Source organism: Aphidius gifuensis, linkage group LG4 (assembly GCF_014905175.1).
Source record: "Aphidius gifuensis isolate YNYX2018 linkage group LG4, ASM1490517v1, whole genome shotgun sequence".
Taxonomy (NCBI): Eukaryota; Metazoa; Arthropoda; class Insecta; order Hymenoptera; family Braconidae; genus Aphidius; species Aphidius gifuensis.
This window is the reverse complement of record NC_057791.1, coordinates 17562852-17584275: the sequence shown is the minus strand read 5'-3', so window position 1 is coordinate 17584275 and position 21424 is coordinate 17562852. Positions and strand designations below refer to the sequence as shown.

Sequence of the window (21424 nt, the reverse complement as noted above, 5' to 3'; positions counted from 1 at the left end):
TTACTCTCACCCCCGCTATATAAAATACTCCATGCTCTTCTTCTTCACAGCTACCCGTAATATTTCCCCTTACCCCTTATATACCATACTTCTTCAACCAACAATTCTTCACATTTTCCCCTCAAGCCATACTTGCCCCCCGCGAGGCAACCAAGCCATCAGGCATTTACCCATGTCAGGCATATTTTTTTTTTACTTTTTTTTTTTACCGAAGATAACCGAATAGCTACGATTATAAACGAAGTTAAACAAGAGTGTGTGTTGTGGCCAGCGGCCTCGGGACAGATTATATAGAGTTGAACAAGGATAGAGTTGTAGAAGTTGTATAAATCTACAAGGCGTTTTACTTTGTCCAGACGCGCAACTCATGACTTGCGCAGAATCCAATGAAATTTTCTCCCATTTCTCTTTTTCTCTCTCTCTCTCTTTTTTTTTCTCTATCTATCATCTATATGTGTATTTAGCATGTATGTGATTTTATGACTCTTTTATTTTTTTGTTCTATTATATATATAAAAAAAACTTGTATGCTTACAGCGTGAGATAAAAAAAAATTATAAAAAATGAATTTCTTATTTTTGATTTTAATATTATTGGCTAATTTTAATGATTTTTAATTATGATTATTATTTTAAAAAATATCTTGATAATTAGTTGAAATTTTTTATTATTTATGAAACAATAGAATAGAAAAAAAAGTAAATATGCAAAAAAATAAAATAAAAAATAATATATAAACGTCTAGACAATCCTTGTCTATAATGAAAAAAAAAAATATATATATATATAAATATTATTTTTTCTTTTGAAATTATTCAAGAGAATAAATCCTTTTTTTTCTATAAATATAATTAAAAGCTCATTGGACATGAATTAATTTGATAATTATGATTTAACGAAATGATATTTATAATATATATAATATTATTATATTGCAAATGGAAATATACATATATATAATGAAATTGACAAGGGATGAATTTAATGCACATATATATATTGCTTTTGGAAAGCCCAGGTCATCCATTGAAATGAGATAATTTCATTATCGATGATATTAGCAACGTTCATATAGTCTGCCTATACCAATTTTACTATTTGATTATCTCAACACCAAAGTTACTGCACTCTCTATTGTCCCAAAGCTCAATTTAAAATATTCTCACATTTAATTTATTATACTCATTTATTAATTTATTAATATACAATGTTACTATCAACACTATATTTTTTTATAATAAATATATTCCAAGAAATTATGAAATTAATTTACATTATTCTTCAATTTTATTGTACATTTAAAATAGAACAATGTAAATGAACTTTTGATAAATAATGTGACGCAAGTGGTATCATAAAATAACATGATAAAGAATCATGATGAAGTCTATTAAATTATTGTTGTAAAATAGTCATAAACAAATGAGTAGCATGTACAAATCTGCTAGCAGTATATTACTATTAAATATTTCAACAAGATATTTTATGCTTCAATGAAATAATATGACATTTTTCGCAACAAAAAAAATTCTATATATATTTTTGAAAATTCATGATGAAGTTTGTTGTGTCACGCTTCATTAAATTTTTTCTATTTTTATTAATGAAATTTATTTTTCCGGTATGATTTTATTTAATTTTATTTCATTATTAAATTTTAATATTTATATTGTTAACAATATAAAAATAATATCTTTGTTTTCAAGTTTTAAATTTTATTATTGACATAATCTGCCATCTAGTGGAGAAGGAAAAATAAATACCGATATGAAAATGTGAAATATATTTTTTTTTCTCTTATAAAAAATAATAAAAAAATAAAAATAATTTCAATTGAAATATTATTTTGTTATAAATAATTAAGATGAAAATTAATTATTATTTTTAAATTTATTTATCAACAGTTGAAATTTGTCGATAAACTCAAAATCTTCTTTGATAATTCAATTTAAAAAATAATAATATCATTAAGATTTATAATATAAATTTCTATAAAATTAATTTTAATCATTTTCAAATTTAAAACTCATTCAACATTCTCCTGCGAATCAAATCAACCTTTCCCGCATTAATTTCAATTTTTTTTCTGCAATTAGAATAAACTTGTTTGGCATTCGTCATGGAATTTCTTGCTACCAGGGCCATCAATCTTTTGGCTCTGACTTCTCATCGTTTCGGTTGTTTAATAATACCAAAATGAAGAAATTTGTCACAGTCAAGCATGACGATATTTGGTGAGAAATATCTCACCTCAATGACTGATAAAATTGAGACAGATAACTCGTTTTTGGTAAACATGTTTTCATCGGTTCATAATTAATACAAATCATAAATTCATTTTCATTTAACTACCAAAATATAATTTAAGAGTTTCTAGGGTTTTTAAATTAATCAACTTGAAATTATATATTTTAAGTATAAATAAAAAATAAATTAATTAAACCAAACTAAATTATGAAATATTTATGATAAAAAAATTCAGAATAATATCAAAAATGTCTTTTTTTTTTAATTTTATTTCAACTGAACACAAAAAATTATTCTCTTAAAAATTGTCTCGATAATAAAGCAATAAATTCTCAACAATTTAAAGTAAAAAAAAAAGAAAACCCAAGAGCTATAATTTTTTATTGAAAAAAAAAAATTAATTAACCTGAAGCTAATGGTTATAGTTTTTCAAAAAATTTGCATCCATAATAAAAACATTAATAATATTTACTGCAATTTTTTTAAAAATAACCAATCTATATTTAAATGATAATTATAATCAAGAAAATTGATGTATCTTTATACTTATCATTTATTTTTATTATTTATTATGAATATTTAAATATGGAAAAAAAAATTATTCAACACGATAGATGTTTTATCAAAACATCTTTTCCAACGCTTTACTCTTATTTTTTTTAACGATAAAATCTTTATATTCATCCATCATTATTACGAAAGTCTTAAAAATTTAATACTGGTCCTGTTAAAACCAAGAACTTAACGCGAATTCAACGATCAGCCACGAGATGAATGCAAGTAAAGTCTGAAAGGAACTAAAGAGCTCCGGATGCACGTCATTAAAGTAGAGACAAAAAAAAAAAAAATTATTTATATTTTTCTTTTTTAAATAAAAAAAGAATATAAAAATTTAAAAGAAATGTAAAAATTATGAGAGGCTTGGTAACATTAAATATGTATAAAACACATGTGAAATGGAAAAGGGAGTTTTAAGAGTCGGAAGCAACGCAGCAATTTTCTCAACGAGGATATTTAGAAGCATCTTGCAAATCCTTTGTCTATCTGTATTATAATGACATGGATATAGATTTTTTTTTTTTTTTTTTTAAACTTGAATAAAAAAAAAAAATATTCAACTTATTGTATTCAATTTCAATTTATTTTTGTTTTATTTTTCAATTCATTTATTTACTTATTTATTTTAAATACATGATTTAAATTATGAAAAAAAAAAAAAAAAAATTCGTAATTGAATAAATCTATTGAAATTTTAAAAAAATTTATTTCTCAACACAAAACTCGTTATGACTTTTCAAAGAATTCAACTAAATTTACTCAAAAGATTTAAAAGTACATTTAAAAAAAAAAAAAAAAAGTTTAAATGTATCTTGAAATATTTTTTACCCTTTGGCTGTATATTTTTGTTGCATTGAAATAGAAAAAGGAAAGAATCTAGGCTTCTCTTTTAAAAATTCTCATAGTTTTAAATAATGGCAACAGCTCTCTTTCAAGAAAAGAAAATTATAAATAAAATAAAAAAATATGTAAAATTATGAGAAGGAGTCTCGATTAGTAGTCAAGAAAATTGAAGGAAAAAAATGGAACAAGTAGCTACTGAAAAGGTGAATAGCCCCCAGGTGTACAAGACCTTGCACACATACTTGTAAAAAACACTTGTAAATTTTTTTTTTCTTTTTTTTACATTTCCACATAATAATCCTCGTTAAATTAAAATTAAAAAAATTTTCAAGTATAATTTACGTATTTTTTTAACATTATGAATTATGATTTTTTAATTTTCGTATTTAAAACCTAATTAATTTTTATTTATATTAAATAGTCTTATATATTTATAAAATTAAGTTATTAATTTTTTAACAAAATTATGATGAATTTTTTATTCTTCAGTAAAAATAAATAAAAATAAAATCAAAATAATAACACCAGCCAGCATAACAAGTACCCCCATGAGTAACCATCTCCATGCTGGTAATTCTGTATAGATATCAATCAATAATATCAATTTTATTTTCATCTGATTAATCATTTGTCCATGACAAAAAATAAACTACTAATAAAAATTATAAAAATAAACTTTTTTCAAGTACATTTTATAAAAATAACTATTGACAAAGTAAAAAAAAATATATATATTTACAATGAAATAATGTTTTTTCATTTTTAAATTCTTACTTTCTTGTCCATGTATATTATGATCTTGAAAATTATCAACTTCTGTCATTGAAATACTATCATATTCCATGATGTAATCAAAACTTTAATAATTTAGAATATTAATTTTCATTAACTTTGAATACTCAAATAATTATTAAACTTGTGTCTTTTTTTTCTAAATCAATCACTGTGATTTTATATTTATGTCAATGTCAATGTATTTAACTTTCGTTGACTGTTTTAACGATGTGACTTGCCTAAATTCTAAAGCAATACTAAACAACTTGCTGTATTTATTCTACTATTATTTTATTGGATATCAATTAAACATATAATATGTTTTTTTATTTCTATATACAGTGTTTTTTTTTATTTTTATTGATTTTTGGGGTTTATTAATGATGATCAGTTTTTAAAAATTTTTTAAAAATTTTAACTTCATAATTTTCTACTGGTTTTGAATAAGTATTTTTTGTGGTTTATACTGATGCATTTTTTTATAACAATAATAAAAAATAAACATTTTAAAAATATGTGCTCGTATATGTATAAAAACTTGAAAATAATGGAGTAATATTTTCATGTTTTTTGTATCTCTCGATGGTATATATAGTTTTTTTTGTTTTTCAAATAGCAAAACATAAAAAAAAACAGAATTAATCATCTTATCTGTCATAATGAAATAGTAAAATCTTTGCTAATGAATATTATAATTTTTTTTATTTATTTATTTTTTTCATAATAATTAGTATGTTGGCATTTTGGGATATATAAAAATTGAACTGACAACTTAAGACCCTTCTCTAAAATTCGCTTAATAAAGAATCTTTGTTGTTAAATATATTTCGAACCTTCTGTTTTTAATTAAAATTCCATATTAATTTTTTCATTCGATTTATGATTTTTTTTTACAATGGAATCTAAATTTTATCAGATTTTTTTTTATTTAAACAAATAAATTAATCATCCTCATATTGATAAAAACTTTTTCTATCAAAAATGAGAAACATATTCCACGAAAAAAAAATTATCAACTCGATATCAAATTATTATTTTATTATCAAACGTATATGATAATCTGATACTAAAATAGAAAAAAAAAAAAAAAAAAAAACTGCCAACTGATTTAATTAATACAAAAATAAAATCCATAACAAAAAAAATATTCATGTAAATTTTCAGTTATAAAACTACAACTACTGTAATTTTTTTTTTTTCTACCAAGCCATATCAACAAAAATAAAAAAATTATTAAAAATTATCTTTCAAAGTTTAAGAAAAAAATTATAACGTTTTTTATTTCCCTGTTTTTTGAAAAAACACTATGAAGTATATAAAAAATAAATTGAATAATATTTTTTATTCATTTTAAATTTAAAAAATATAGCAAAAAAAAAAAGAAGTCAGTAAATGAAACACGCATATATCATCAGTGAATATATAAATACTCATTATTATCTTTTATCCTTCATTAACTATAAAAGTGAGTTGAATATTCAATGTCTGTCTGTTTCAAGAGGCATAAAAATAAAATAAAAAAAAATTATCAATATATATAGCTAAATCCGATTACATCACCGTATACGGTACTATAGAGTTTTTGAATACTATATACACACATTCACATGTTTAATCAAGTGTAGATGAGTGTGTATCTTTTTTACCTTAATGTTTAAAGTAGATTCAAACATCAACCAGTTTGTGTTTGACCACGATACATGTTGGATCTTCTTTTAAAACTAAACTAGCTATATATATTTGTATTCACAAATAAAAAATTCATATCTGTTAATTGCTGGATTAATCATCACAATGTCAAATTGTCCAAAGTGTAACAAGCCTGTTTACTTTGGTGAGTTTATTTTTTTTGTTTAAATTATAGTTAAATTATTTTCTTCATAGATAACTTGTATTTATTTTTTGTTGAATATATACTTTTTTAATTAATAATATTAAATTAAAAATAAAGGAAAAAAAATATTAGTTATTTATGAATTTTAAAATATAAATTTAAAATATTCATCGAAAATATTGTTGAATAAATTTTAAATATCTATGGAAATATTTTACAATGAACAGAGTTAAAAATAATATTTCATTTTCATTAGATCAATTTTTTTTTTTTGCTCCACGTGAGACTTGTCATTTGATGCAAATATGGTGCTTATATGATCTCATCAATTTTTTTTATTTTTTGTTCACAACCTTGACAAGTAAATACCTTGAAAAATATTATATCATTTCGAGTGATTCAATCGTTAAAAAAAATCTATTATTTTAAATAAATATATTCAAGATTTTGTTTCGTTGATTATTTTTTCTTTTAAATTCTAAAATGAATATTTTATTTTCTTTAAAAAACAATAAAATGCACTTAAATGTTCAACGACAACATCCGGTAGTAAAGTAATTTTATTTCGATATCGTTATCATTACCTATTACTGCGCAAATAGCTATATGTAAAATGAAAGAAAAAATATCAAATTGATAAATAAAAAATAAAGAAAGAAAAAAAAATATTCAAGTTAAATGAATCAATAAAAAATTGAGAACAAAAAAAATAAATAATGTGGCATTAACAAGGTAATTCAATTGATGAAGTAATTCAATTTATAAAAAACAAAGAAGATTAAATTCTTTTTCATGTAAAAAAATTTTTACTCCAAAATTACAATTGAACTTAGATCAATTGAAAAAAAAAATTCAAAACAATTTTTACGTACTCCAAAACATCACAAAAAAAATAAAAATAAAAACAAAGAAATATGGGTACTACTTTGTTGACATTTTTGTTTGCATTTAACTATTGTTTGTTTCTTCTTCACTGAAAGTATTTCAAAGATAAATATTCAGTAGCCGAATTCATGAAATGGATAAAAACAGCAAAAAATCAGCGTAAACTAAAAAGAAATGCTAAAAAAAAAAATTTAGCAAGGGAGATGAAAGAATAAATAAAAAAAAAGCTCCTATACATTGCAATGGTATACAACAATAAAGTATCCGCCCGCGAGGACAACAACAAAGAGGAACTCATGGTATACCTCTTTTCCTAGGTAGGTAATAATGAAAATAACAGTGAGATGAAACAGGTTTTGTCTGAAGAATGGACACGCGGTGGGTTCTCGGGCACACGAAAGATGCTGCATAAAACAAAAAGGTCGAAAAAACAAAAAAAAAAAAACTATAAAAAACAAAGATATACATAAAAAAAAATACATAATATATAGAAAAAAAATATATCTATATAAAAAAATATATATATAGATATAGAAGGAAGAGTGAGAAGGTAAAATTGTTGGTGAAGAAATACAAGGGTTGGGGGAGAAAAATAAAACAACCACTAGATAGCCGTCTAAAATAAAAAAAAAATATATATATAAATAAAAAAATAAAACAACAAGAAATTTAAAAAAAAAAATAGGGGAAATAAAAATGTAGGGTTTGTGGTGTCTACATGATGTACATAGTTGGTGATTGTTTAGCAAAGAGGTGCAACGATGTGTGCACAGTACTGTCTGATGTGCATGTTATATATAAAAAAAAAGCCGACATTACTTTTATGCATTTCAAGTTTTTCCCTGATGATTTCTTCTCTTATCATAGGCTTTCTACACTTTTAAAATTAGATGTTAATTAACTAATGGTCCTTGACATAAACCCACTATACAAAAAACTTTAAAAAGAAAAATACAAAAAGAAAAAAAAAAAATAGAAAAAATTATACTTTTTAAAATTTTATTATATATGCATTTTGTTTGTTGTTATTTATTTTTTTTAGTTATTTCATTTAATTAGTGCTTTTTTTTAAATCTAAATAATTATAAAAATTTTTAATTTATACAAAATGTCAAAAGATTTACATACATTTTTTTATAAATTAAAAAATAGTAATCAATTTTTTCGAAGCTTTTTTTTATATACTTGTAAATTTAAATAAATTGGTAACTAATTTTTTGTCAAACTATTTACTACTAATTATTTTCAGATATATTTTTTTACTCGTTAATTAATTATGCAGCTGATGTAAAAATTAACAATAATGCAAGAATTAATTTTTTTTTTTTTTCACTCAGACATTATTTGTCGTGTCAACCAAATACCCATGAGTGATCCTTATATTTCAATTTTTTCCACGTTTTTACATTTTTTTTTTTTGTAGTAAAACCTCGCGAGGAATAATATACCCTTGCTTGGTGTACTCCCCTTGGGCACCATGCCATTCAAATTTATAATTACGAAATTGCTAATGGAGCCGCGTATATAACGGAGTGAGTTCTATTGTTGTGGCTGAGACGAATTCTCGAGACATCACACATGTTCCTTTTTTATTCTCGCCTTATTTTTTATTTTTTTTTTCTCTTTACCTTCTCTCTAGAGTTTTAATATTTTATATGAATGATAAGAGATATACGATAAACAAATTAAAAACAATAAACAAATTACTTATATATATTAATTAATTAGTAGACAAATATTTAAAAAATAATCATTTGACTTGATAAATATACTTGATAGTATATTTTTTAATTTTTTTTATTTGTTATTTTCAGCCGAACGAAAAACTTCTCTGGGCAAAGACTGGCACAGTGCTTGTTTACGATGTGAAAAATGTAATAAAACTTTAACACCTGGTGGACATTCAGAACATGATCAGAAACCTTATTGCAATCAACCTTGTTACTCAGCCTTGTTTGGTCCAGGAGGTAATTGGCTTTATAATTTCTTTCAAATATATAGTTTATATTTTTTTATAAATATATTTTTTTTATTTTTAGGCTGTGGTCGTGGTGGAGCACAAAGTTATGTTTACAACAAATAATTATTTTTTGAATATAATAAAATTATATTAAAGAGCGTATATCAATATTATGGGTAATAATTAATATAAATTATTATTAAAATTTTGCACTTGATGATTCAATTATACGAAAGAAAAAAAAACTGTTTTTCGTTTCATTGTAAATTTATAAAAATAAATAATAATATTTTACACGATTATTTTTTTATTGTTTTATTTTTATTATTTATTATGTGTTGATGAAACTAGTGCCTTAATGAAAATTATTTTGTTTTTTTTTTTAAATTTTTTAATTGATTTATTATATATGCTATATTAATAATTGATTATTTATTTAATAACAACTTCTACTTTATCAAAACATGGTAAAATAAATAAATGAAAAAAAAATAAAATATTAATACAAAAATCAAAAATATGATAAAATTATCAGTTGACTAACGAAAGCTGAAGTAGTCGCATCACAAGCAAAACGAAAATCAATTGAAATTTATTTTTCACATTTCTTATCACGTTTGCTGGTTACTACTTGATTTTATTTCAACGTCTGTATCATCAAATATCAAGGTACATATTTATATATTTTAAAATAATTAAAAATAACATTTTTTTTTGTCTATTTGCCTATTTAAAAATTGTCTATTTGCCTATTTAAAAATTGTCTATTTGCCTATTTAAAAATTGTCTATTTGCCTATTTAAAAATTGTCTATTTACTTTTAAAATTTTTTGTAATTTAATCATTTCCATGGGGTTTTTTTTTCAAGTTAATTAATTATTTAGTAAATTTACTAAAACAAAGTGGCAATACAAAAAAAAAATTTTATAAAAAAACTGTTATTTTTAAATGTGATTGTAAGGCCATGGTATTTCATTAGTATATGAATTTTTTTTTTTTTTTTTTCTTAATATAATTTTTTTTACTTTTATATTTATTGTTATATTTTTTTTTTTACTTTTACTGATAACTAAAAGTAAAAAAAAAATAACTTAAAGCAGTATTCCACGAATAAAAATAGTGAGTGTTTTTTACAACTTAAGTGGAGGGAAAGGACGTATGACGTTTTCAACTATTCGGTTTTTCCCAATATACACTTGTTGTGAATGCTCACTATTAGTCATACTCACTGTCGAAAAATATTAATTTGTACGTCTACTTTAACAACAGTCCAACATGACAACACGCTGGGTTTCCAGTCCAACTATTTTAAAAATATTATACATGACACAATTGGTTTTGTCAGTGAGTGCAAAAAATAATTATGATATTTCAACAAATTTGGAACCAATATCATATGATCTACAATTTATGCTAGATAAATTTTCTACTGAAGATGAAAAAAATTTTAATGCTATTGCAAGTATTGTAATTAAAGCTCATGAAACAATTGATACAATAATATTGCATGCTTCATCAAATTTATTAATAGATGAAGTAACATTAGAAAATGAAACCAAAACAGTAGTTTGGCCATTAATTTTTATTAATGATGACGAGACGGATTTTTTAATAATTCAATTTGAAGATAATTTAAAAGCTGGTGAAAAATACAGATTAACATTTTATTATAAAGCTCAATTGAATGATAATTTTGAGGGTATTTTTAGATCTTTTTATCTAACTGGAACTGCAGAAGAAGAAACAAAAAAAATGTAAATATAAAAATAAATAAAAATATTTAATTTTTTAGCTTTTAAAAATCTCACACAATTGTTTTTATTTTTTTTTTATTTTATAGATGGTTTGTGGGAACAAATTTTAAACATAATCGAGCTCGTTTGGCATTTCCTTGTTTTGATGAGCCAAGTTTTAAAGCATTTTTTAAAATTTCTATAAAACATTCAAATGATTATTTTGTGACGTCAAATAACCAACGAGAAGGATACAACTACGAAGAATGGGATCCAAATTTATGGTCCATATTCAATAAAACGTCAAAAATATCAACAGAAGCAGTTGCATTTGCTGTTTTGAAAAATTTTATTCTTACAGAAAATGAATGTAATCAATCAGTTGTATGGTCGACGAATAAAGAAAATCCATATGTAAAATATAGCCATTATTTTAATAATAAAATCATCAAAATATTTGAAAAATATACTAATATGACGTTAAAAGACATTAGGTTGAAAAATATTCAGAATATTATTATTCCATCATATATAAAAAAAAACGAAATTATTGAAAATTTTGGTTTATCTATAATGTGGAAAAACAGTGATCATGATGAATCAAATGTACGAGTACGCAATAAGGTAGAAATGGCAATGATTATTACGCATGCAATATGCAAAAATTGGTTTGGTTATTATATCTCTCCAAAGTGGTTAAACAGTACATGGATTACCGATGGATTGACGAATTATTATCAGTATTACATCATAGATAAGGCAGAAACAAAGTGGCGACTAATGGATTTATTTGTAGTTGAAAATATTCAAAAAATTGCTTTTGTTAAAGACAGCCTCAATTCTTCAATTCCAATAAATTATAACATTCCAAAATTAGGCAAAGATTCAACGAAACTGTTTGAAATAATTGCTAATAAAGGTAAGCACTTCGTATAATTATTTATTTATTAATATTTTAAATGAATAAAATATTAAACGTATATTTATACATGTTTTGCAGCAGGTGCAATTATTCGAATGATTAGCCACATAACTGGAGATAATAAATTTAAAAAAAATATAAAAAATTATATTAAAAAAATGTGAGTACTGAGTAAATATTTATATTGAATAGAATATTTGTAATTTATATATTTTATTTTATATAACATACATAGGTCATTTCGTGCATCAACTTCAAATGATTTGTTCGAGGAATTATCAGTTTGTCCAAAGAGTAAATGTCGATTAAATCGAGTTATGTTAATTGAGGTTTTTCATAACTGGGCTAACACACCAGGTTTTCCACTCATCACTGTGACAAGAGATTACAAAAATAACAAAGCACTTATATACCAAGAGCCCTACAGAATTGATGTGAATACAAATCGTAAGAATAAATATTGGGTGCCTATTAATTATGCCCAAAGAAAAGATGATTTTATCAACACAACAGTAACACACTGGTTAAGTCCTGATTATATATCTCTTACTATCTCTGATGTTGACAAAAATAAATGGGCAATATTTAATAAACAACAATTTGGTAAGGATAATTATATATAAATTAATAATTTTCATTTCTCTATACAATAAGACAAAAAAAATTTTTTAATGACTGTTTAGGATACTATCGTGTTAATTACGATAATCAAAATTGGCAAATGATTATTAAAGTATTGAAATCTAATCAGTATCAAGATATTCATGTACTCAATAGAGCGCAATTGATTGATGATGCATTCAATCTTGCAGCAACATCAAGACTCAATTATTCAATTGCTCTTGATGTTGCGTCGTATCTTCATCAAGAGAAAGATCTAATACCCTGGATACCAGCTTTTACAGGACTATTAGAAATTCATAAGATACTTGTTAATACAAAGTATCATGAAAACTATAAAGTACGTTTAAAAAATGTATTTTTATCAAATTAAAAAAGAAAACAATTTAATTTATTATTTTTTCAACAGAATTTTACTTTTAATCTCATAAAAAATATGATGGACTCGATTGGATACGACTCATTACCTAATGATGATTATTTGACAGAGAAATTTCAAAGTTTAATGATTTCTTTTGCATGCCAAATGGGATTTAATGACTGTCATGAAGAAGCACCAATAAGACTCGAAAGATGGCTTAATAATTCAACTATATATCCGTAAGTTTTATTGTAATTGACAATTTTTTATAATAAGATTAATAGAAATACTATCTACAAGAATCTTATTAATATATTTAGACGACCTGAGGACCAACTTCTTTGTGTTGGCATAAGTTATGCTGATGAAGACACAAGACAGAGAATATTCAATAAAAGCAAGGAAATGATGCATGGTCAAAATTTAGTAAACACACTTTTACGATGCAGAAACAAAAATATATCATCAAATTCCCTAAACAAGTTATTTCAAAGACCTCTAGCACAATCTAGCCTTCAACAAATTTTGCTTATTGTATCAGATGAATATGTAGACATTAACATTGTCATTGATAATTTGATTCACAAATTTGAAAAAATTAAATGCACATTTCTCACGTAAGTATTAACAGTTTTTTTTTTCTCTTAGTATTACTATTTTACACTAATTCATAATTAATTTTTCCATCTAAATTTTAGTACAAGTTTAAAACTCATACTCGATGATATTTTCAAGAACATTGTAAAAAAAATGAGTACTCAAGAACAAATATTAAAGGTATGTCTTAAATGAGTAGTAAAACAAAATACTTTCTTTTATAAAATAAATTTATATCAATATTTTTTTTTTTTTCAAGTTGAAAAGCCTGAGTGAACTATGTCTTAAGGGTATATTGATGGAAACTATTATAAATGCCGAAAAAAAATTGAATTTCATAGACAAAATAGGAAGTAAAGTTGAGGATTTCATTAACTCTCATTAAAACAACATACAAGTCAATTATAAAAGAATATCTAATATAATTTTGCAGTTGTGTATGCAATTAAAATAAAAGTTCAAATTGAATATATTTTTCAAATATAATTCAATTATAACAAATCGATTGTATTTCTCATTTTAAATACTTTAAATTATAAAAAATAATTCCCTTTCCTCATTTCCTATTACCAATATAATAATCATCACTTTAATATGTATTTAAAAAATATTTTCCTATCAGTCATAATAATAATTATTATTATCAGCATAGTCGTATTTAAACAAATTTTATTACCAAAATAAAAAAATAAATAAAATAAAATTTTATCAGTTGACTAACGATACATGAAGTAGACACATCACAGGTGAAACGAAAATTAAGTAAACTTTATTTTTTTATTCTTTCCACGTGTATTATTATTTACTATTGAAGTTTTATACGACAAACTTTTGTATTCTATTTCCACGTCTGTATATTATCAAGGTATTTTATTTATATAATCAAATAATTAATTACAATATTTTTTTTTTTCAAATTAATTTCTTAAAAGTGACAATAGAAAAAAATTTTAATTAAAAATGTACGATTTATCTTTTAGAAAAATATATATTAGGATAATTCTTAAATGTGGCTATAGGTCGATTTTATTTTTTTTTTTTGTATTGTTTGTTATCAGTCATTAAAAGTATTATACAAATATTATAGTATTTAAACGTATAATTAAACAGTGAGAGTGCATGCTCTCAACTCGTGTATGAAGGGGAAGAACTTGTCAAGGTTTATATCTTTTCCCCTCCACATTTTTCGTTAATCACGACCTATGTCTAGTCACTTGTATTAAGAAAAAACTATTTTTAAAATAATAATATAGATAAGATGTATAAAAAATAAATTAAAAATTTTTATACAACAGTTCAAGATGATAACACGGTGGCTTTTGAAAATACTATACCTCGCACAAATAGTTTTGTCAGTGAGTGCAACAAATAATTATGATATTTCTACAAATTTGGAACCAATATCATATGATCTACAATTTATGCTAGATAAATTTTCTAATGAAGAAAAAAATTTTTTTGATGCTATTGCAAGTATTGAAGTTAAAGTTCATCACCCAGTAAATATAATAACATTGCATGCTTCATCAAATTTATTAATAAATCAAGTTACATTAGAAAATGAAACTAAAATAGTAATTTGGCCATTAATTTGTATCAATGAAGACGAGACAGATTTTTTAATAATTCAATTTGAAGATAATTTAAAAGCTGGTGAAAAATACAGATTAACATTTTATTATAAAGCTCAATTGAATGATAATTTTGAAGGTATTTTTAGATCTTTTTATCTCACTGAAAATGCAGAAAAAATGTAAATATAAAAATAAATAAAAATATTTAATTTTTTAGCTTTTAAAAATCTCACACAATTGTTTTTATTTTTTTTTTATTTTATAGATGGTTTGTGGGAACAAATTTTAAACACAATCAAGCTCGTTTGGCATTTCCTTGTTTTGATGAGCCAAGTTTTAAAACATCTTTTAAAATTTCTATAAAGCATGCAAATGATTATTTTGTCACGTCAAATAGCCAACTAGTAGGACACAGCTATGAAAAAGAAAATCGTCATGTAAAATGGTCTATATTTGAAAAAAAATCAAACATATCAACTCATGCAGTTGCATTTGTCGTATCAAGAATAGGAAATTATTCACATGATACACACAATTTATCAATTGTATGGTCAACAATACATGATGATTTTTATTATCATTATTTCAATGGTAAAATTATTAAAATATTTGAAGAATATACAAACTTGACGTTGAATGACATCAAGCTAAAGTCTATTCAGTATATTGTCATTCCGTCAAATATAAGAAATAACGAGATTATTGAAAATTTTGGATTATCTATAATTTGGGAAGATGGTAATTGTGTACAACCCGATGTAAAAGTACGCAACCCAGTAGATTTAGCAATCATTTTCACACGAGCAATAAGCAAAAATTGGTTTGGTTATTATGTCTCCCCAAAGTGGTTAAACAGTACATGGCTTACTGATGGATTGACAAATTATTTTCAGTATTATATTACAAATGAGGTCAGTGAAAATAATTAATTGCTACTGTGCAGTTAAAAATATAATTATCGTGAAAGTTTTAAAGTTTAATCATGTTTGTTTAACAATATGTCTATATTGTTCTTTTTATAATAAATTATTTTTTATTTATACTATTTTATCAGATGGAAGAAAAATGGCGATTGATGGATTTATTTGTCGTTGAGAGTATCCAAAAAATTGCATTTGTAAGGGACAGCTTCAGCTCGTTAGTTGCAATGAATTATAATTTATCAAATTCAAACAAGAACTCAGTGAAAATGTTTGACACGGTTGCCAATAAAGGTATATTTTCAATTAATAAAGTGAGTTAGCATTTATTGAGTGTTTTATATATATTTTGCAGCAGGAGCAATTATTCGAACAATTACTCACGTAACTGGGCATAATATTTTCAGAAATAATATAAAAAATTATATTAAAAAAATGTGAGTAGTAAATATAATTATATTAAATGGAATATAAATATTTTTAATTTATGTAACATACTTGTAGGTCATTTCATGCATCAACTTCGAATAATTTATTCCAAGAGCTATCAGTATGTCCAAAGAATAAATGTCTATTGAATCAAGCTGAGTTGATTGAGGTTTTTAATAACTGGGCTAACACACCAGGTTTTCCACTCATCACTGTGACAAGAGATTACAAAAATAACAAAGCACTTATATACCAAGAGCCCTACACAATTAATGTGAATACAAATCGTAAGAATAAATATTGGGTGCCTATTAATTATGCCCAAAGAAAAGATGATTTTATCAATACAACAGTAACACACTGGTTGAGTCCTAATTATAAATCTCTTACTATCTCTGATGTTGACAAAAATAAATGGGCAATATTTAACATACAACAATTTGGTAAAAATAATGAATTAACAATTTTTATTCCTCTATACACTAGCTAAAACTAAAAAATTTTGTTGTTTTTTTTTCTAATGACTGTTTAGGATACTATCGTGTTAATTACGATAATCAAAATTGGCATATGATTATTAAAGTATTGAAATCCAATCAGTATCAAGATATTCATGTACTCAATAGAGCGCAATTGATTGATGATGCATTCAATCTTGCAGCAACATCAAGACTCAATTATTCAATTGCTCTTGATGTTGCCTCGTATCTTCATCAAGAAAAAGATCTAATACCTTGGATACCAGCTTTTACAGGACTATTAGAAATTCATAAGATACTTGTTAATACAAAGTATCATGAAAACTATAAAGTACGTTTAAAAAATGTATTTTTATCAAACTAAAAAAGAAAACAATTAAATTTATTATTTTTTCAACAGAATTTCACTTTTAATCTGATGAAAAATATGATGGACTCGATAGGATACGACTCGTTACCTAATGATGATTATTTGACAGAGAAATTTCAAAGTTTAATGATTTCTTTTGCATGCCAAATGAGATTTAATAAGTGTCATGAAGAAGCACCAAAAAGACTCGAAAGATGGCTTAATAATTCAACTATATATCCGTAAGTTTTATTTTAATTGACAATTTTTTATAATAAGAATACTGTCTACAAGAATCTTATCAATATATTTAGACGACCTGAGGACCAACTTCTTTGTGTTGGCATAAGTTATGCTGATGAAGACACAAGACAGAGAATATTCAATAAAAGCAAGGAAATGATATATGGTCAAAATTTAGTTGATACACTTTTAAGATGCACCAGTAAAATTATTTTATCAAATTTAATAAACGAGTTATTTCAAAGACCTCTAACACTATCTAGCTTTCAACAAATCTTGCTTATTGTATCAGATGAATATGTAGACATTAACATTGTCATTGATAATTTGATCGACAAATTTACAAAAATTAAATGCACACTTCTCACGTGAGTATTGACAGTTTTTTTTTTCTCTTAGTATTACTATTTTCCACTAATTTATACTTAATTCTTTTATCTAAAATTTAGCACAAGTTTAAAACTCATACTCGATGATCTTTTCAAGAACATTGTAGAAAAAATAAGTACTCAAGAACAAATATCAAAGGTATGTCTTAAATGAGTAGTAAAACAAAATACTTCTTTTTATAAAATTAATATTTTATTTTATTTCATTTTCAAGTTGAAAACTTTGGGTGAACTTATAGGTATATCGTTGGAAGCTATAATAATTGCCGAAAAAAAATTGGAGTTTATAGAAAAAATAGGGAGTAAAGTTGAGAATTTTATCAACTCTCATTGAAGAAAACCAAAAAAAAACATTTTCAAATGAGTAATAAAACAAACTTTAACTTGAATGAATTTACAACAAATAAAATAATTTACAATATTTATAAATAAGTAATTTATTTTCAACTATTTGATTTTTCAATCATTACTTTCCATTGTCGACGAAATAACAGAGTCAATTAATTGAACAACATGTTTTCCCAATGAACGACAATTTGTATCAGGATCACCTCTCAATGAATCTTGTGATACATCATACAGCCACATTCTAAATTCCATCAATAGCTCAATAATTTCATTTGTAAAATTATCTCGTGATATTGAAACAATAACTGATGCAATATTTTCAATAATACATAATCTAACTTTAGCTTGTTCATGATACCTCAATGTCCAAGCAAGTTCTAATATTTCTAATCCCATTTTTGTTGCAATAACACAATTTTCAGCAGCAATCATTATTGCTGATAGTGTTTTTAAAAATTGTATCAATAATATTGTATCATGTTCTTCAAATGATTTTGGTTTTTTAAACATACATGCTTCTTTTTGTGATAATCCATATAACAGTGGATAAAAAAAATATGATGCAACATCATTAAATTTATTCATTGTTGTTTCTGGTAATTTTGTTTTGTGTGTTAATATTTTTGTATTTGATTGAATTCTTTGCTGTACAATATTATGCCAATTTTTTGATGAATCATCATCATCTTCATCATCTATGACTTCAATATCTTCATCATATAATGTTTCACATTTTTTACCAGATGTTATGTCAATATAAATTGATGCTGGTTTACTTGATTTTCGATATTTAATAGCTTTCATTTTATTTGGATTTTCATCAGGTACATTTAAATTTTTAATACTTGATAAACGTTTTGCAGATTCAGCCAATACTTGTAAAAAAAAAATTCTAGTACTCAAAGAGTATGTACCAATTTTAGAATGAAATTCACGACAAATATATTCAGCACATTGTTTTGGATGAACTGTAACAACAGCAACACATGAATTAAACTTGAGATTATTAAAATTCTCAACATATGATATTTCATTTAATGTTGATAAAATTTCAAGAAGTTCAATGGCCAAAGATGGATCATCATTTGGTAAATGTGATGATATTAAATCTTCAGCATAAGCAAGTGCTTCTCCAAACTTATCTGGATCTGAATTGGAATTGTGATTTACTAAAATATCTCTTAGATCACGAAGGTAAACTGGACGTAATTTTTCTGATATTTTTGTGTCGTTGGACATGTCATATGGTACCAGATCATCATCACTATCAAGATCTGATTCATCACCATCATCAATATCTTTTGAATTTTGTTGTACATCAGTATTTGATTTAGCTTTTTCTTCTTCAACAATACTTGTTGATCCATTTGTCTCTTTTTTTAAACAATCAACTTCGTTTATTTCTGATAAAATTTGGCATTTTAATCCCAGTTCTTTTATCAAATCTTTTTTAATCCCTGAATTTTTATTTAAATCTTTTATTTCAAAATTACAATCAAAGAATTTTTTTATTTTATCAACAATGTCTTTTCCTAATTTTGGCATATTATCATACTCATAATTTAATTTTGGCTCATCACTTGATTCTGTTAATAAACCAAAAATAATTTCTCCAGTAATCATCCCAATTGCTCGAATTTCAATTTTCATATTTTCCAAATGTGCTTCAGTACCAGAAAATATTAATTTTTGTAAAATCATTTTGTCATCTGAATTAATATTATTTTTCAATTTTTTCATTGAAAATAAAATTAACTTTGTTATGTATTCATGTTGTTCCAGTGGTGTATGATTCAATGCACTTCTATCACCCCAAATATCCAATAGCTTTTTTAATAAATTCATCAAGATGTCTTTATCAACACTATCAGATGACAAATATGTTATTAAATTGACAATAAACATGTCGTCATCATTGTAACCGAACAATGGAATTTTGAGTGTTAAAATATGTTTCCAACAATCATTTTCTATTAAATTACCAAACATTTTACAAACTTGTTCAGGATGCTTTGTCATTTGTAGCAACATATTAGCAACATATTCAATACTCGATTTTTCTAAATTCAAATAAATCATTTGTACAAATGAATTTATATTATTTTTATCCTCAAGTGACCAATTCATTAAAATATCAATCAATTCAACACAATAACTGGATCCCAAGGTCAACACAATTTTGCTTATCACCATAGATAACATTTTAACATTTGGTTGAATATTTAATTTATTTTTTATATCATTTAAAAATAGTACTGCTCTGACATAATGATAACTTATGATTTTTGAATAATTATCAATCATAAAAGTTTTTGGCATTTTACCTTGAATTTTATTTGCAATTTTCGATGGTAATGATACTAATAATTGTAGAAAATTTTTCCAATTTTTATTTATTTCTTCATTAATAATATCTGAGTTGTTATTTGGTCGTGATACATCTAGTATTGCTGATAATAAACTGTCATTTTTTATAAATTTTTCAATAATAATTAAGAGTGCATTAATTGTTTGAATATTCTTGGATTTTTGTATAGAATCACTGATGGCTATTAAAAATTCATGAGCCATTTCAAATGACAAATTATCAACGATCATTAGATTCTTAATTGTGGGAGATAAATTGTCATTTTTTAATGGCCAATTATTGTCAAATTTTTCAATAACACTTTCAATAATTTTTCCATAATAATATCCATTAATATTTATTTTATTTTCAGCGTAATTTTCATGATTAATAGCCGGTGGAAAATATTTTGTGTAATTATTTATTTTAAATTCTAGCATGTCAATGTTTTGTTGGCTTTTGATGGTACCCAGACAGGTTAAATATTCTAATAATTGATTATAAGCTTCTTCCATTGTATCTGTTTGTTTTAAAAATGAAAAATATCATTACAATATAATTATTAATAATTTTAGTTTGTATATTGTTTATTTTCTTACATAATTTGTGTTTGTTTGTTTGTTGATAATTTTTGTTTACTTCAAGTCCAACATACACATAATTTATACACTGTTATACACACTCCAACAAAATCACTGACATGCTCGCTGTTTTATTGGTGTAAAGGTGCATTTTCACTGTTTATAATTATTATTGTATTTTTGAGGTGGCGGGAAAAAATTAAAAATGGCAGTTCAATTCAAATTTCAACCCCCCAAAAGTTTCTGGGATTATATGTTTTTCATTGGGGTTTTTATAAAATTGATTTGTCTATGATAATTAGGCGATTGGTGATAACGATATGTGTAATTTAATGTAAACGTTATCATCAGTATTAAATTATGGCAAGGTAAACGTGTAAAAACAACTGTCTACCAAAAAAATTGGGGTGATCTAAATGGTCGTAAAAAA

General features: G+C 24.1%; 3 protein-coding genes across 3 annotated transcripts; 2 read left to right on the top strand and 1 right to left on the bottom strand.

The window, feature by feature from the left end:
* The first annotated feature begins 6083 nt into the window (after positions 1–6083).
* On the top strand, positions 6084–9418 carry LOC122855367 (cysteine-rich protein 1-like). Its single transcript, XM_044156656.1, has 3 exons — positions 6084–6256; positions 8956–9108; positions 9181–9418. The coding sequence occupies exons 1-3, from the start codon at positions 6217–6219 to the stop codon at positions 9222–9224; spliced, it is 237 nt and encodes a 78-aa protein (XP_044012591.1). The 5' UTR covers positions 6084–6216; the 3' UTR covers positions 9225–9418.
* A 1529-nt stretch (positions 9419–10947) lies between these two features.
* LOC122853999 (endoplasmic reticulum aminopeptidase 2-like) lies at positions 10948–18052 on the top strand. The gene is made up of 17 exons (XM_044154411.1): positions 10948–11753; positions 11835–11916; positions 11992–12359; positions 12440–12717; positions 12787–12977; positions 13059–13355; positions 13437–13515; positions 13595–13688; positions 14764–15088; positions 15175–15454; positions 15964–16123; positions 16185–16266; positions 16334–16701; positions 16791–17068; positions 17381–17697; positions 17779–17857; positions 17933–18052. Exons 1-17 carry the CDS (start codon positions 11309–11311, stop codon positions 18050–18052), a joined length of 3843 nt encoding a protein of 1280 aa, XP_044010346.1. The 5' UTR covers positions 10948–11308.
* LOC122855361 (telomere length regulation protein TEL2 homolog) lies at positions 17951–21083 on the bottom strand. The gene is made up of 2 exons (XM_044156652.1): positions 21013–21083; positions 17951–20933 (listed from the first exon to the last, which is right to left on the bottom strand). The coding sequence occupies exon 2, from the start codon at positions 20926–20928 to the stop codon at positions 18178–18180; it is 2751 nt and encodes a 916-aa protein (XP_044012587.1). The 5' UTR covers positions 20929–20933; positions 21013–21083; the 3' UTR covers positions 17951–18177.
* Positions 21084–21424: the final 341 nt, after the last annotated feature.

Bases quoted from the DNA above. Each gene is read 5' to 3' on its own strand.
- LOC122855367 (XM_044156656.1), top strand. From the start codon at position 6,217: ATGTCAAATTGTCCAAAGTGTAACAAGCCTGTTTACTTTG. The intron at 6,257-8,955 runs GTGAGTTTATTT...TGTTATTTTCAG, and splicing joins TAACAAGCCTGTTTACTTTG to CCGAACGAAAAACTTCTCTG. The intron at 9,109-9,180 runs GTAATTGGCTTT...TTTTATTTTTAG, and splicing joins AGCCTTGTTTGGTCCAGGAG to GCTGTGGTCGTGGTGGAGCA.
- LOC122853999 (XM_044154411.1), top strand. From the start codon at position 11,309: ATGACGTTAAAAGACATTAGGTTGAAAAATATTCAGAATATTATTATT. The intron at 11,917-11,991 runs GTGAGTACTGAG...TAACATACATAG, and splicing joins AAAAATTATATTAAAAAAAT to GTCATTTCGTGCATCAACTT. The intron at 17,069-17,380 runs GTACGTTTAAAA...ACTGTCTACAAG, and splicing joins AGTATCATGAAAACTATAAA to AATCTTATCAATATATTTAG.
- LOC122855361 (XM_044156652.1), bottom strand. From the start codon at position 20,928: ATGGAAGAAGCTTATAATCAATTATTAGAATATTTAACCTGTCTGGGT.